We start from the raw sequence: 16338 nt of genomic DNA on the forward strand, positions 1-16338 counted from the left end.
ATGTGTGTGTGTGTGTGTGTGTGTGTGTGTGTGTGTGTGTGTGTGTGTGTGTAACAATAATAATCAGTGAAGAAGAGGTTATCAATTTGAGAGTATTAAAAATGAGGAGGAGCATGGAAGGAATTGGAGGCAGGAGACTTGGGAGGGGCCAAAGGAAGAAAGGGAAAGGGGAAGTAATGTAATTATATATTTTAATTAAAATGTATGAAATGAAATAATAGTATAAGAAAAAAGTCCACATACATTTACTATTCTAGTGTTATTGGGCATCTAAAACAGAATATCTTAAAGCTGATGATTCATAAGCACAAAAATTGCTTATGGTTGTGGAGGCCACTAAGTTCAAACTCATAACAGCAACATGATAGTGCTATCTAGAAGTGGGTCACACTCTGTTTACAGAAAGTCTTATCATATCATTATAAGGCTGAAGTGGTGAAAATATAGACCTGCTCCTTCAAACCCTTTCATGAAGGCACTACCCCAACATGGAAGTCCAGAGGCTCTATGGATCAGTCACCTTTAAAGTGCCTCACCTCTTGATATTATTGCATCGGCAGTTAATTTAGAGCATGGGTTTGGGGAGAACACAAACACTGAAGCCATAGAAAATTTCCAATTTATAAAAAAATTCATGTGAAGATTGGTGAGATGGCTAGCTAGATAGAGGTGTCTGATGCCAAGCCCAAAGACCTGAGGTCTATTCCTTGAGCCCACATAGCAGGAGAACTGATTTAAGTTGTTCTATGACTCTCTCTCTCTCTCTCTCTCTCTCTCTCTCTCTCTCTCTCTCTCTCTCTCTCTCTCTCTCTCTCTCTCACACACACACATACACACACACAGAGGTGGAGGTCATCTGTTTGGCTCATTCAGTAATTGGACTTCATCTCTCAGAGCACACAGACCTAGACTGACGGCCAAAAAATTTGAGGAGAAGAGTTTCGAGAAATTTCTTTTGATGCACTAGAATCTAGACCCTCTTTCCTCTCTCCTTACTGCAAACAGGCCTCCTATATTTGGCCCTTCATTCTTGTCTTTAAGCAGTGAGACATGTATACACATTGACTACTTTCACTCTGCTCTCACTGAAACATCAGAGCAATGCAATAAACTTTGCAAGTTCTCTTATGTCCCCTCTCTCCTCATCTCTCTCTCTCTCTCTCTCTCTCTCTCTCTCTCTCTCTCTCTCTCTCTCTCTCTCTCTCTCTCTCTGTCTCTCTGTCTCTCTCTCTCCTCTCCCCTTTCCCCTCTCTCCTGTGTCTGAATGTGTGTATTATATTTCTAGAATGGGACGTAGGTACATTCCAACCACTTGACACTTTTCAGAGCATTTTGTTACTTTGTTCTAGGTTTAGGAAAACGAAGGTGTTTATGCAGGACTGTAGTCAAACTGGGCATGAAGGGCTCACCCTAGGCGCAGTTCTTAGTTCTACTCTGTTTCCCAAGGTAATAGCTGAATATCTCTAGACAAAACTTGTGCCCCATTAAGCCTCCACAGTTTCAGAGAGTTGGTGATCCTGAGATCAGATAATTGCTGGAGGGGTGAGGGAGGGGAGGGGGAGCAGAGCTGATGTAGTACAGAAGTGTAGTGCTTTGTACACAGTGGGCACTGGGAACACTGAAAGAATGAAGAACACAGTGTAATGTAACCAGTAGAGATCTGGGAATGCAAAGTTCCCTACATTTGTAGCAACAAGTAGAGTCCCAAGCTTTCAGGCTCTAGCTGGCTTCTGATGTAGCAGTGGCTCGATTTGAAACAGCTCCCTGGGCGTTTTACTGGTAAGACACAGCTCCCTGGTATCTTACTGGCTGGCAGCAAGAACAGGAAGCTGGTCTACTCTGCCCGCCCCCAGGGCCCTCCTCTCCTTGCCCTACTGGATGAAACTTCCTCTAAGGACTTCCATCTTGTGGCTGACGTTTGGAGCCTGCTCTCAGCGTTCTCAGCAGCTTTCTTCAGGTTTTCAGCTCTAGACCCCACAGATTTTCCTTAGAAGAACATACTAAGGACATCTGTGACCAGGTATTTCAAGATCTAACATGGGTGAGTTGGTCAGCATGGGGTGTTTGCCCAGGTTTTCGTAGGGCAGGAGTGATGGTGCCCCTTTTTTCTTCTCATATGGCACTTAGGTGACCTCTTTAGGCAGGGGCAGGCTGGAGGTTGGGTGGCAGGGCTCACCAAGCTGTTTAGTGTCCACTCGCACCAGAAGACAAAGATCAGTTGACTATTGAGGTGATTGTCATGTATCTTCAGAGAAAACTGCCCTTCTCATAGCTTTAACTGAGACATTGTTTCTCCCCTGGTTGAAAAGAAAGACTTGAGCTATATATAGGCTATTTCAGGTCTGGGATTTGAGAAATATGAAATAGGACTTAGAGTATGGTTTGGTGGAAATTAATATTCTTTGTATTCATACTAGTGTTGGAAGAGCGTCAAGGAAACAACTGTGAGCACTGAATCTACCCCAGTCATTCAGAGCATTGCATTATCCTTTATAGAAATTTCTAGATACTTGCTTTATGGCCAATGTTGTGAACTTTTCTGAAATGTTTTGCTTGTATGAGGCTTCCAGGTCAATTAAGTACATTACATATGTATATATAATATAACACCATATTTTACATATGCATATGTATATGAATGACATCTCAGGCTGTCCTTGAGCTTCTGGCCTAAAGTGATCCTTTGGCTTTAGCCTCCTACATGTCTAGGACTCCAGGCATGTGATAGCACACCCGCTTTGTTTCTCATACTGTTCATATCTCTCTCATGCAGATGAACTATTGTCTGATAGATGTATCTGTTATTTAATATGTTGAAATTTCCCCCAATGGTGTAATTTTCCACTGATTTTCCCCTCCAGTCAATTTTCTTTCTTTATATAAAGATATGCATGCAGATTTTAAAACTTGTCTTCTTGCTTAATTGAATCCCCCCCCCCCAACACACATACACAAGACAGGGTTTCTTCTCTGTGTAGCCTTGGCTGTCCTGGAACTTTTCTCTAGACCAGGATGGCCTTGAACTCACAAAAATCCACCTTCCTCAGCCTCCCTGAGTTTTGAGATTAGAGGTATGCCCCACCATGCCTGGCTCTTAAATGAATCTTTTATCACTATGAAATGTTGTTTCTTGTACTATTTCATACCTCTCTCCTTCTCCTCCCGTTTGAAACAGTGTTTCATGTAACCTCAGCTGAACTTGAATTTTTTCTGAGGGCAAAGACAACCTTGAACTTCTGCCTCCTTGGCCTCCATTTTCTGAATGCTGAGGTTATAAGCGAGTGCCATTGCTCCTAGTCTATGTAGTACTGGTCCCGGAACCTAGAGCCTTGTGCATATGAGGGAGGAGCTACACCCTCATCCCATAGAACTTCTTTCTTTAAAACGTACTTTTTCTTTTTTCAATACAAACCTATAAGTTCAATAGTACAAATATGATATGTATTTTATTATTTTAAACACATATATATATATAATAATTATTAACTATAGCTACTCTAATGTGTAGTCGCTCATTAGAAATTGGGACTAGAGACATGGCTCAGTGGGTAAGAATACTTGCAGAGCAATCATGGGAAATGGTGTTCCAGTCCTAACATTCATGTAACAAGATAGGCTTCCTGCAAACAATAGTAATTCCAAATCTGAGGGTCCAAATGCCCCTTTCAGGCCTCTGTGAACTCACTGAAGTGCCTGCACACACATGTGTGGATATATTCACATAGACAGACAGATACATAAAAACACACGCACACACACACACATACACACATATCTTAAGAAAATAACATTAGAAGCTACTCCTATTCTAATGGACATCCTATCTTGTACACATGAATTATTCTTTATTCATCTCTCCTTCTCCAGCCTCTAATCTCAGGTAATCACATCATACTCTATATTTGTATGAGTTTTACCTTTTAAGTATCCACATATAAGTGAGAATATTTTGCCTTTTTATTTAAAACTTTTATACATAATTAAATTTCATGTGTTTAAAAGAACACTCGACAGAATCCTTTCTTTTATCTGTTCTCAGATGGGAATCTTGCTATGTAGACCAGGCTGGCCTTGAGCTCGTTAAGTAACTAAAGCTGGGCTTGCATTCCTGACTATCCGGCCTCCCGTGAATTTCAGACATATTCCAACATATCTGGCTGATGATTTTTTTTAAAAATGTAATCAGACTCTGATTACCCTTCAATTTGGCATATTTAACTTACTTTTAATGAAATAGGTAAAATTTGGTCCAAATATACTCTTTTGCTATACATTTACTTTTACCTGTCCTCAGACAATACATAAACATTGCAACATTATGATTCTATTTACCCTCACCTGATTTGTCATGTATTTTCATTATATATGAGATATGCTTACCACAGCCCCTCTAATATTTTCCTTTTCTTTTTCTAGTCTTCATTGCAATATATATTAAAAATATGCGTGTATGTCCCAGAAGAAGTATTGTATTATAAAGCAAGTACTCAGACATGAGTACAAATTTATTTCATCATTGACTTTCCTTTACTAAACAGATGATTGTATGTAGGCCAGCTTGACCTTGAACTTGTGGTAATCTTTTCTCTGCCTTCTAGGGGCTGCTATTATGTGTGTGCTGCTAGACTCCAAAGAGATGTTTCTGGTTTTTTCTTTTGATCATATCTGTACTTTCTGATATTTCTGTTTTTAAACATTCATTCACTGTAGTTGTGTGGGTGCACATTTGGTGGTCTCGGGCCAACTTGTGGAAAACAGTTTTCTTCCTCCATAATATTGGTCTAGGGAATTGAACTCCAGTTGCCAGGTTAGGTGGCAAGCCCTCTACCTTCTGAGCCATCTCCCCTGCCTGTTTCTGTTTGGTTTAACGTTGAAAGATTTATTTTATTTTATGTGTATGAGTGTTTTGCTTGTATGCATGCATGGACACCATACACATGCCTGGTTCTTGAGGAGGTCAGGAGAAGACATCAGATCCCCTGGAACTGGAGTTACAGATGGCTACGACCTACCATGTGGGTGCTGGGAACCGAACTCCTGTCTTCCACAAGAACAACACATCCTCTAAACTGCTGGGGATGTGTGCTTTTTACCAATGTGCACATTTCTTCTATTAATGTTCTATTTAAACCTAATGCTTTTTAAATTTTGGAAACTTCTCATCTAAGATCTGTTAAATACATTTACCATATATTTAAATTTTTCTTCCCTTCTTTTCTTTCCAGTCTTCATGACAATATATGTGCAAGACACAATCTCTATATTTGGTTCTGCTTTATGCATCACTTGTCTAGGTCTTCTTTCAGGCAGGGAGTTTGCCTTTGATCCTTGAACCATTAAAAAAACAAACCCTTCCAAGGTAATTTTTATTATTCTTCAAACAGAAGAGAATCAAGATTGAGGAACAAAACATAATTTGTCTCAGATCACTTAGCCTGAGAAGGGCAAGATGGTTAGTAAATCACAGACCAATTATTCAGCTCCAAACTTTACCACTGTGTTTGTTTTCTTCTTAGCTGTGAATGCTCTCTGCCTCTCATCTCCCAAGAAGTGGAAGCACGGTGAAATCTTTTAATATTTTTCACACTCTTACTGATTTAGGGCTTATAACAAATAACAATCTTCATTAATCACTATATTTTTACAGGACTTTTTTTAATTATATGTTGATATATTGATTTTAATTTAAGGGCACAGTTCCCAGACAGTTCCCTTTCAAGGACGAATGAGATGCCGGCGTATTTTCCGAAGATTTCTCATCTCAACTGAGCACATCAGTGACACAATGCGTACTTCATTGTATCAACAGCAAGATGAAGAGCCGTCAACAAGTAATTCTCCCATGAATACTCGAAGAAGATAGTAAGTGACCAGTCAGCATGGCTGAAGTATACAAACCTGTTAATTATGTATGTTGTTTATATCTCCAAGTGGTTGAACAGCCATTTTGTAGGCCTGATACAGTAGGGCAAATGGTCTATTGGAGAATTTCTAACTATATATGAACTACTTTCCCCCTCCTCCATTTTCCTTCAGCACTCCATATGGTATTCCATCCCGACATCAGAGAATCCACTTACATAGACGAAACCAAATGCATGGTTACATGGAGGGAGGACCAAAACCTCCAGAGAGAAAAATGGAGAGGGACAAGCAAGATGAGATCTCAGAGAACTGGTTCAAGGTCACAGTAAGTGCCCCAGTAGAATGTATCTAATATTCAAAAGAAGGAGATCCGGAGGAATTGTCTTGGACTTGTGTAGAGTCGTTAGGTGCTTTTCTGGATGCAGAAGAGTTGACAGAGGAGTCCACAACCTATATCAATCAAAGGGGAAATCAGAGAGGGAATATAAAGAGATCTGGGTGACTGTAGGGAGAAGTCAGGAGGTTGTGCAAAAGCAAAGCAATAAGTCAATGCTAAGATATAACAACTCTACACACTAGAAGCTTCACTTTTGCTAAAACTATGTGTATGCATTGGGGGAGGTTGTTGTTAAAAGTATCTTTGGGGTCCTTGTTAAAAAAGAAAGCTAGGTCTGCCATAGGTAAGATCTGTTATGGCTTTATAAATGAACTTATATTATAATCTCAAAAATCAGGGAAATAATAAAAAAGAAGTTAATTAATTAAAACTTAAGAAGTTTATTTACATATATGGAGTTTATTATTGAAGGACACTACCTGATGAAAGGAAAGGAGATCTGGGAAATCTCCAGGTGATATAAAAGAAATAGTGAAATTTGTTCCATCTTTAGATATTGCTTTAAAGCTTGAAAAATATGCTTGGATCTTCTTATTTTTATGGTGTTCTTTAAGCAAAATGAACAGATAATAAGTCACATGCATTCAAAGTATGCAACTTAATAATACTTGGCTGCACATCTCTAAACCATTAGACAACATGTCTGTCAAACACATTGAGGGCCCTTGTCTCCCATTATAACTGCTCTCTTCCACTCTTTCCAGCCCCATGTTATTTTTCAAATAACTCTTTGTTAGTTTTCTACCACAATAGATTTGTTTACATTTTCTAGATTTTTATGTAAACAGGTTCATGTAGTATGCTATGGCATGAGCACTTTTGTCTGATTAAGTCTAACTTTATTTTTTAAATATATTTTATTAATTTATTCATATTACATCTCAATTGTTACCCCATCCCTTGTATCCTCCCATTCCTCCCTCCCTCTCGCTTTCCCCCTATTCCCCTCCCCTATGTCTGTGACTGAGGGGGACCTCCTCCCCCTGTATATGCTCATAGGGTATCAAGTCTCTTCTTGGTAGCCTGCTGTCCTTCCTCTGAGTGCCACCAGGCCTCCCTCTCCAGGGGATGTGGCCAAATATGGGGCACCAGAGTTCATGTGAAAGTCAGTCCCCACTCTCCACTCAACTGTGGAGAATGTCCTGTCCATTGGCTAGATCTGGGTAGGGCTTCGAAGTTTATTGCACGTATTGTCCTTGGCTGGTGCCATAGTTTGAGCAGGACCCCTGGGCCCAGATCTGTCCATCATAATGTTCTACTTGTAGGTTTCTAGGACACTCTGGATCCTTCTATTTCCCCATTCTCCCATGCTTCTCTCACCTAGAGTCCCAGTAGGAAGTTTTCCCCTCTGTCCCACTTTCCTGGTTAAGTGAAGACTTTCATGGGACATGTCCCTTGGGCTAGTGCCTAGATATAAGTGAGTATATACCATTTGAGTCTTTCTGCTTCTGGGTTAACTCACTCATTATGATAATTTCTAGTTCAATCCATTTGTCCAAAAATTCCTAGAATTCCTTGTTTTTAATAGCTGAGTAGTATTCCATAGTGTAAATGTGCCACAGTTTCTTTATCCATTCTTCTACGGAGAGACACTTAGGCTGTTTCCAGGTTCTGGATATTATGAATAAGGCTGCTATGAACATGGTTGAGCAAATGTCCTTGTTGTGTGCTGGAGCATCTTCTGGGTATATTCCAAGGAGTGGAATAGCTGGGTCTTGAGGAAGCCCTATTCCCATTTTTCTGAGATAGCACCAGATAGATTTCCAAAGTGGCTGTACTAGTTTGCATTCCCACCAGCAATGAAGGCGTGTTCTCTCTCTCCACACCCTCGCCAGCATGGGGTGTCGCTTGAGTTTTTTATCTTAGCCATTCTGATGGGTGTAAGATGGATCTCAGAGTTGTTTTGATTTGCATTTCTCTGATGACTAAAGACCTTGAGCATTTCTTTAAGTGTTTCTCAGCCATTCGATATTCCTCTGTTGAGAATTCTCTGTTTAGTTCTGAGCCCCATTTCTCACTTGGGTTATTTGGTTTGGTGATGTTTAATTTCTTGAGTTCTTTATGTATTTGGGATATTAGACCTTTGTCAGATATAGGGTTGGTGAAGATCTTTTCCCAGTCTGTAGGCTGTCGCTTTGTTCTGTTGTAAGTCTAACTTTAAATTCCAATTTGCCAATCTTCTCTCCCACCCTTTTTTTCCATGTTTGACCCTAGATTCCCTTTGGCATACAGTATGATAAGAAATGGCTGCTGAGTTTGATTCAGAGCCAGTGCAGCACCCCTTTCAGTCCAGTGGAGGTAAGAGATGACATGATGGAGGACAAGAGGAAACTGGACAGATGAGTGGCTCTACTGACCATAACACATGCCTATTTTCTATTTCTCTCACCCTTATCCATGTAGTTTCACTATGAAAATATGCAGGCCCACTTTTTTGTTGATAATTTCAACATTGCCTTTCAAATGAAGAATCTCAGTGACAAGATTCTGGATGAGAGTGATAATAAGGTATGTGTCAAAAATGTTACTGTGACAAGTTGCAAGCCAGGGTCAATATCTTTTACAGTCCTGGGGCTTCTCAGCTCTCAAGGCCAACACAGACTTTCATGCATTCACCGCAGATATCAATCTTCATCAGCCCGTGTGGTGAGCCCAACTCGGTGAAAAAGCACAAGTCAGAAAAGATGGATCCGATGACGGTAATGTCAACTTAAGACAATTTGCATACCCACAGCTGGATCTATCTCTTCCTGCCCTATCTGTTGCCCCTTTTTATCACTTCAGCTTCAGAGTCACAGAACTTGATCTGTGATTTTGCAGCTGACTATGAACCAACAGTGTGCTACTTCTCAGCAATTTCTTAATATGCAGAGACTCCCCACTGGCCGAGGTATGACTGATGTAGTAAGTAATGATGGAAGAAGGGTCTGTCTGGGTGGGGTGGGAATTTAGGAATTGTAAATCAGGGAGGGGTTGGTGCTGGCATTGTACCAGCTGGGTGACTTTCAGTCTTCTGAGTATCTGTTCTTGCCTCCTGAAGATGTGATGACCCATCCTACTGACTTGGCACTGATTCCTGGAGGGTATATGGTGCCTTCCCTGAATATGCATAAAGAGGACATGACTCGGGTAATACCTTACACTTGTTGCTGGTTTTGAGAGCAAGACTGGGAGAGATTAGCTAGCACTTAGATTGGTCTCAAGTATTCCCTGTTATATCATCCGCTTTATTTTCTTCTGTCACCATAGCTTATTCCCTTGAACCAGTGTTATAACAAATCCTATCAGCTATTTGGCTTGCTTGATTCGATGGCGATGACCCCTGCTGTTGACAAGCTGGATGACTATAATAATGAGGTGAGGCATGATACTGAGTGACATCTTTGCTTTGAGAGAAAGTAGCAGTGAACATCAGAGTGTTAAGAATAGGCAGTGGGTTTACTGGTAAAGGAGCAAGGGAAAGAGCCAAGGGTTTAGAAATCTTTTCCTTTGCTTCTCTTGATTCATGCATTTATTCCCCTAATTACAGGTGAAGTCAGAAGGGGAGATGGCCGCGGGGCAAGGCCAGGATCCAGAAGAGCTACATGCAGGCAAAAGCTCTCTGAACACTACCATCCCGGATAAGTCCAATAACATAAAGTCAGTTGTATCTCCAACTGAGGGGACCACAGACCTCACCCTCCCCTCTGTCTGTATCTTTAGCTGTCCCCACAGTCCTCCTTTCCTCCCGACCTTCCCTTCCTTTTGCTTAATCTGGGGTTGGAGTCCTGTCTGAGCACTTAGCCTATAGCAGCCTGCACTCCTGTGTCTCAGAAAGATGGCACCAGAATCCTCTCCTTGCCTAATGGGAGCTCCCTTTTTCTTACTCCTATAAAGTCCTTTCATCTGTCCCAGGCTGCCCTGAAGGCTCTGTTACCCTAGGAGGAGGCTGGGTTTCTGCATGATGGTAACTCTAGGTCACTGCTTATCTCTTTGAAGGGAAACATAGTTTCTCCAAATCACAGATGTAGAAGTGGGCTGATGGCAAGGAGCAGAGAGCTTCCTTTCTTTCTTTTTTATCTACCAATCTACTGACCTACATTGCTCATAATGCTACCTAATATAAAATAGGATCCCTGCATAGCCTGAGATAAGCAAATTGATTCCCTGAGTTAGACCCCCACTGAGACATGTACATGTAGAAGGGTCCTCCAGGAGAGAACATAGTGACAATAAGAGGCAGCTGCTTCTAGGGAATGTCTCCTTCTCTCAAAGAGTGAGCCCAACATAGGAAGAAAAATATGATCCTCCATTCAGTGGTACCCAATATTATAAAGTCTTTGCCTTCCTTCCTGGTCCCAAGTGAAGGAAAGGACTGCCACAGAGGAGCATTTGCTCCTTTGTTACCTGTGACCTCTGACCTTCAGCACCAGGCCAGACATATCATCTCCCATTCCCTTTGTGTGGCTTCCTCTTTGTCCTTTGCTTCTACTGTGTTCTGTCTCCTCCGGATCTCCTTCCTCTCCTTTCATTCCCTTTCCATCACTATCCCCCTGAGTCCTGAGCCATGCTACCTCCCTGCCTCACAATCTCTAGAATGATGTCAGAGTCCTGGGCTCCCATCTCACACCTTGCTCACTGCAAAGCTTTCAGTGGGGACTCTAAGGAAGGGAAAAGAGTCCTTGGAGCCTGGCTCCTCCAATGAGGCTTCTTGTGATGTGGACCTGGAGAAAGGGATTAGAGCAGTGTGTGTAGGAGTTACCCAATAAGAAGAAGAGAGGGCACAGCAGTGGGGGGAAAGACAAACCTCTTTCTTTTAGGTCATTCCCCAAGAAGGATATTTTTCCTTCAATTATATTTGTATAGCTTTATCTGTGTTCCTATATTTATATGTCACCAGATGGATGGATGCATAAACATTAATGTATTAAGCAAAAAATGTTATCTAACATATATTAATGGGATGCCATATAATGTTTGTATACACATGTATTCTGCATAATTCTTAATCAGGTTCCTTTTTTGTTTGGTAGTTCAATTCTGGAATTGTTTCCCAAGTTATTAAGCCTGGTAAGTGTGTGTTCCTTGCTTATTGATTTCTCTAACTGGGACTGACACTACATCCCACCTGCTCCCCAAGCCTGATAGGTCTTGCTCAAGTTAAACTTTTTGGAGCTGCCCCTTCAGCCTCAAAGGGATAGGGAGAACTTGCCAAAGTTAGATTCATAGGGGAACTTGCCAAAGGCAAGTCATGATGCCAACTGCACTCCTTCCAGTGATATTTCCAGGGCCCTTTTCAGACCTCCCCTCTGATCTCACCCTGTCTGGAAGCCCATTCCTTTCCTTCATCATCCAGCATCACCTTCAGACTCTGCATTCATTCCCTTGCCTCCCTCAGGGTGGACAGGAATCGCCTAAAGCAACTCTCAGCGGCCTTGAAGACTGTAAGGCCTTACCAACATGCAAGGTGAGCAGAGAGGTTTTACTTGGTAGGTAAGAGTGGGTCAGCACCTACATCCTACTCGCTTTATTACAGGGAGGTTTCTATGGATCTGATGCTGTAAAGAGTCTGGTCCTACAGTTCCTGCAGCAGTAAGTACCTCTGGGAATCGGAAAATGGGGAGCAACGGGGGAGGTGAGGCTATACATTTATAGCTCTAGTTGATGAAACTTGGAAATGTCATTTGGGGCCCAAACCAATGAGACTGTCCCATCACCTCCCTCAACAGTTATTACTTCATCTATGACAATGGAGATCGACAGGGGCTCCTCGGGGCTTACCATGCCGAGGCTTGCTTCTCATTGACTGCCCTCTTCAGTTCCGTGCACTCAACCAGGTGAGTAGCATAATCCGCTCAAACTCTGACCTAGAGCACTGCACTCTGTTCTCCAGCAGATGCAGGCAATTCCCCGGAACCATCACACTGGCTGGACAACCACGTCTGTTCCCTTCTTTTCTTCTAGGAGCCGCTTGTGCGAGTACGTCAAGTATAGCAGAAATATGAAGATTCTCAAGGATCCTAGTAAGTGTGTGATGGGTAAGGCTGGGAAGCATAAAGAGGGATAGAAGGCACAATCATAGATGCCAGAGCTTATGGTTCCTGGTGTTGCCCTCGCCATTCCTGCCACGTTCTCTTGACTCCGAACCAATAGCTGTCTGTTCCTGGACTCTGACTGGGAAATGCTGGGTGAGTGTATAAAGCATGTACAACCCGAAGAACACACATCTTTCTGTCGCCTCCTTTACAGATATGCGGAGGCAGCTGTTGAAGCACAAGAAATGTGATATTATTCACTTTCTTCGTACATTGCCCAAAACTCAGCATGACCTCACCTCCTTCGTGGTGGACATATGTTTCCAGACAGTAAGCACCTGCTCCTTCCATGGGGTCCATCACATACTTAGAAAGCTGATGGTGAGTACAAAGTTACACAGGACCCTGAGCTCATGACTTGTTTCCCTTTCAGGAGACAACACTCTGCTTCTCTGTTAATGGGATGTTCAAGGAAGGTGAGTGTCTGCACAACCTCCTCTCCAGATCCCTTCTTGCTTCCTTACCTGGATGTGCATCTCTGAGAACTTACTCCCCCTCTCCCCCTCCCTCTGCCCCCCTCATTGCACGCCTCTTCTTCTCCTCCTCCCTTGTGCCCTCCTACCCACAGCACCCACCCTGGCCACAGACCATCCAGGTCTGACCAAGTGAGGTCTCTGCCTGTCTGCTCCGCAGCTGTGGGATGAGGGAGGGCACATGGGCTGGAGGGTTTGTGGGCTCTCGTTCCAGATCCTTGACTCTGTGACTTGGGGCCAGTTGCTTAACCTCTGCATTTCCCCATTTGCAAATGGTGACAATTGATGCCCCCCCCTCCAAGACAGATGTGAAACAGAGCCCAAGTGAGCACCAGAAGTTATTTTTCACAGGGTCCAGAACGCGTCAGGAGATCCAGCAATAGGAGTGGATTATTCTCCTTGTTGGATCCCCCCCTCCTCATTCACACCACAGACCCTTGACTCCAAGACAATAGTTGACTGGTCCTGCGCCCTTTTAGCATAAGGGCGTGGCTGAGGAATGTTCTAGGACAGTGCAAAACATGTGTAACTGTAAAGGTGTTTTACTGTTTCTAGTCCTCGAAGTGGACGGCAACTCTGAAGGATGTGTTCATGCTTTCACTCGGACCTTCATTGCTAATTATGGCAACAATTCAGAGTAAGTGCTGTGTTGTAGATGGGCACTTTCATCCCATCCAGAGGCCAGCTGTGTGACAATGTGGTAGTGCAGTTCTTGGTGTATTATCAATATTGTGGAAGGTCAACAGGTAGATTCAAGGAGTAGGCTAGTGTAGTGGTGAACAGTGTAGACTTCGGGGTCAGACTACTAGGCTCTTTATTGCCGTAGTACTCACTTGTTCTGTGAAATTGGTCAAGTCACAGTGCCCCTTTGTAACTTTCTTCTAAAAATGTTGATTCTACTGTCCACTCTTTTTAGCTGATAAAAAGCTAGATGAGAACATAAAAGTTCTCTCTCTCTCTCTCTCTCTCTCTCTCTCTCTCTCTCTCTCTCTCTCTCTGTGTGTGTGTGTGTGTGTGTGTGTGTGTGTGTCTGTCTGTCTGTCTGTCTGTCTGTCTGTCTCTTTGTCTCTCTTTCTCTGTGTCTCTGTCTCTGTCTCTCTCCCTCCCTCCCTCCCTCCCCACCTCAGCTCTTTTGAGACAGGGTTTCACTGTGTCGTCCTGGCTGTCCTCTATAGACCAGGCTGATCTTTAACTTAGAGATCCCCCTGCCTCTGTCTCCCAAGTGCTGGGCTTATAGGCATATGCCACCTCCGTCCGGCTCAACCATTCCTTAATTAAAGCTAAACCTGCCATTCTAATGATGTAGACAGTCTCCACCAGTGTGCTTGTAGATAAGCAGGAAAGAAAAGCAGGGAGAGCATGACTATCAGAACAGTTACTGTTGCTGAACAGTGTTGCATGAGTGTTATTGGGAATTATCTTTTTGTCTATGTTGTTCATCCATCTCGGGGAATGTTTTCCATCCAGGCTTTGTATCATCAATGACAAGCTGCTTGTGAAGGATGACCAAGGGTTTCCCAGTGCCTCCATGCCTGTGGCTGCATCTTCCTCCAGCTATTTGCCTTCCCTCTCTCAAGATCAACAGGAGATGGTGAAAACATTCTATACACAGTCTGGAGGGAATGTTGAGAGGTCTCAGAAGTGAGTGTTGGGTGCACACGGTGATGTGGGCTAAGGTAGGAGTAGGTGAGTTATGGGAGCATACAGGCTTTATTTCATCCACTGTCTTACTGAAGAGTTTCTTCTTAGTAAACAGTAAGTGAACTATTTTAAATAACTATTTTATCATTGCCTGAAATCCATGTACTCTGTTCATTTAATGAGAGACATTTGGACTTTCAGGAATTTGCTCATATTATGGCACAAAGGCCATTTTGTTGAATATCTTGAAATATATGTAGAGCATGTTTCTGACACATAGGTCAGGAAATGCTTTTGTGCTATCAGTGAATCTTTTCTTCTTTAGAGGATTTTGCCTGCATGTACTCCTGCCCGCCAGAAGAGGGCACCAGATCTCATTACAGGTGGTTGTGAGGCATCATGTGGTTGCTGGGAATTGAACTCAGGACTTTTGGAAAGAGCAGCCAGTGCTCTTAACCTCTGAGCCATCTCTCCAGCCCCAGTGAATCTTTTTTTCTGTCTTAATGAATGCTTTCTGTTCAACCTCTATCACAGGTGCCTTACTGATGACCAGTGGAATTACAACAGAGCTATACAAAGCTTCGCTTTGCTCAAGGTGATGTTTGGGAACTCAAGTGAGAAAAGGCCAGGTGGCCTGGAAATGGTGCTAGTAGTCATGTATCTGCTGGTCTCCTAATTGCCTCCTCTACTCCCTCCAGGTAAAGGACACAGTCCCAGAGGACACCTTCACCCAGTCAGGTCTAGGATCCTAAGAACATCACAGCAAGAGGAAATGCCTGGGTGTCACTATGTGTTTTGTCAAAGCTCTGCTGAGCTTTTTGTTCTAGCACAATCATTCCCATGGAAATAAGCTGGGATATCTAGTTTCATCCTCGAAGCCAAAGCTCATCCTGTGACGCTAACTCTCATTTTGTGTATTTGCCACATATTTGAGGACCCTCCTTTCTTATATTTTCTTTTATTATAAACTTTATTAAGTGTGTTGAGCATTTCGTGTTTTTGTAATATATTCTGGTTACTCTCACCCCTCACCCTGTCAGACCGCCTTCCTACCCCTGCCAACACTCCCACTCCCTCTTCCCTATAAATCCTGGCTTCCTACTTATGTCTTTTGTTTTGCATTGTGACCCACCGAGTATAAACAGGGCTATGTATATGACCAAGTGTTTAGAACTGTCCACTGGGCTTACCTGTGAATACATAAAGATAATGACTGCCTTTCCCCTAGAATCCTTAAGTAGCCAATTATACTAGGAGAGAGGGATAGGACCTCCATTCAGTGGTTGACTAATGAGAGGCCTAGCCTTGTGCAGGCCCAATGGAGGCAATCTCAGTTGCTATAAGATTACAATAACTGTGTCATTTTCAGAAGATACTGTTGATGTTGACAGTTATGTTAAACCTCTTCCAAATGCACTGGAGGAAGACTGTGTTAAAGAATGAGGCCCTCCAAGGAAGGATTGTTGTAGAGATTGAAGTCTTAGACCCTATCTTAGAGAACAGTTCTGCTCCTGTACACGATATAGTTCCATAGGTTAAGCATACTCTCTCACCCTGTTAAAACTGAGTCCTATGTGCCTAATATTTCATGCAGATAGCAATATTCTTTCTTAGCCATGCAAATTGATTCAAAATTCAAAATTCCTGCCAGCATAATAGCTAGAAAGTATCATTAAAGGCCACATAAAAGCCTGTGAAGAAAAATAATCCCTGTATATGTATGTCTTACTATAAAAATCCTTGGTATAGAAAGAAATAAGAGTAAAGAAATTATTATTAACAATATTTTTATTGACAGCAATAATATCCGGGAAACTTGTGAAAATATGTTCAACATCTAAAAGTACAAAAGTTGCCACAAACATTGAAATAATCTAGAAAAGGAAAA

General features: G+C 42.4%; 1 protein-coding gene across 4 annotated transcripts; it reads left to right on the plus strand.

Moving 5' to 3' along the window:
• Positions 1 to 1904: 1904 nt before the first annotated feature.
• NXF3 (nuclear RNA export factor 3) lies at positions 1905 to 16338 on the plus strand. Of its 4 annotated transcripts, none has more exons than XM_084790296.1 (21): positions 1905 to 2020; positions 5691 to 5862; positions 6037 to 6190; positions 8477 to 8560; positions 8666 to 8770; positions 8884 to 8961; positions 9083 to 9152; positions 9303 to 9391; positions 9512 to 9619; positions 9792 to 9901; positions 11275 to 11311; positions 11640 to 11708; positions 11778 to 11833; positions 11971 to 12078; positions 12206 to 12264; positions 12491 to 12606; positions 12710 to 12752; positions 13365 to 13446; positions 14277 to 14450; positions 14985 to 15045; positions 15149 to 16338. In XM_084790296.1, the coding sequence occupies exons 2-21, from the start codon at positions 5726 to 5728 to the stop codon at positions 15200 to 15202; spliced, it is 1794 nt and encodes a 597-aa protein (XP_084646422.1). In that variant the 5' UTR covers positions 1905 to 2020; positions 5691 to 5725; the 3' UTR covers positions 15203 to 16338. The 4 variants fall into 4 exon arrangements, with proteins under 4 accessions (XP_084646422.1, XP_084646421.1, XP_084646424.1 ...); XM_084790295.1 differs by having other exon boundaries at positions 1907 to 2041; XM_084790297.1 differs by having other exon boundaries at positions 1918 to 2041; positions 5698 to 5862.

The sequence above is a fragment of the Acomys minous genome (assembly GCF_964271855.1).
Source record: "Acomys minous genome assembly, chromosome: 7".
In the NCBI taxonomy this organism is placed as follows: Eukaryota; Metazoa; Chordata; class Mammalia; order Rodentia; family Muridae; genus Acomys; species Acomys minous.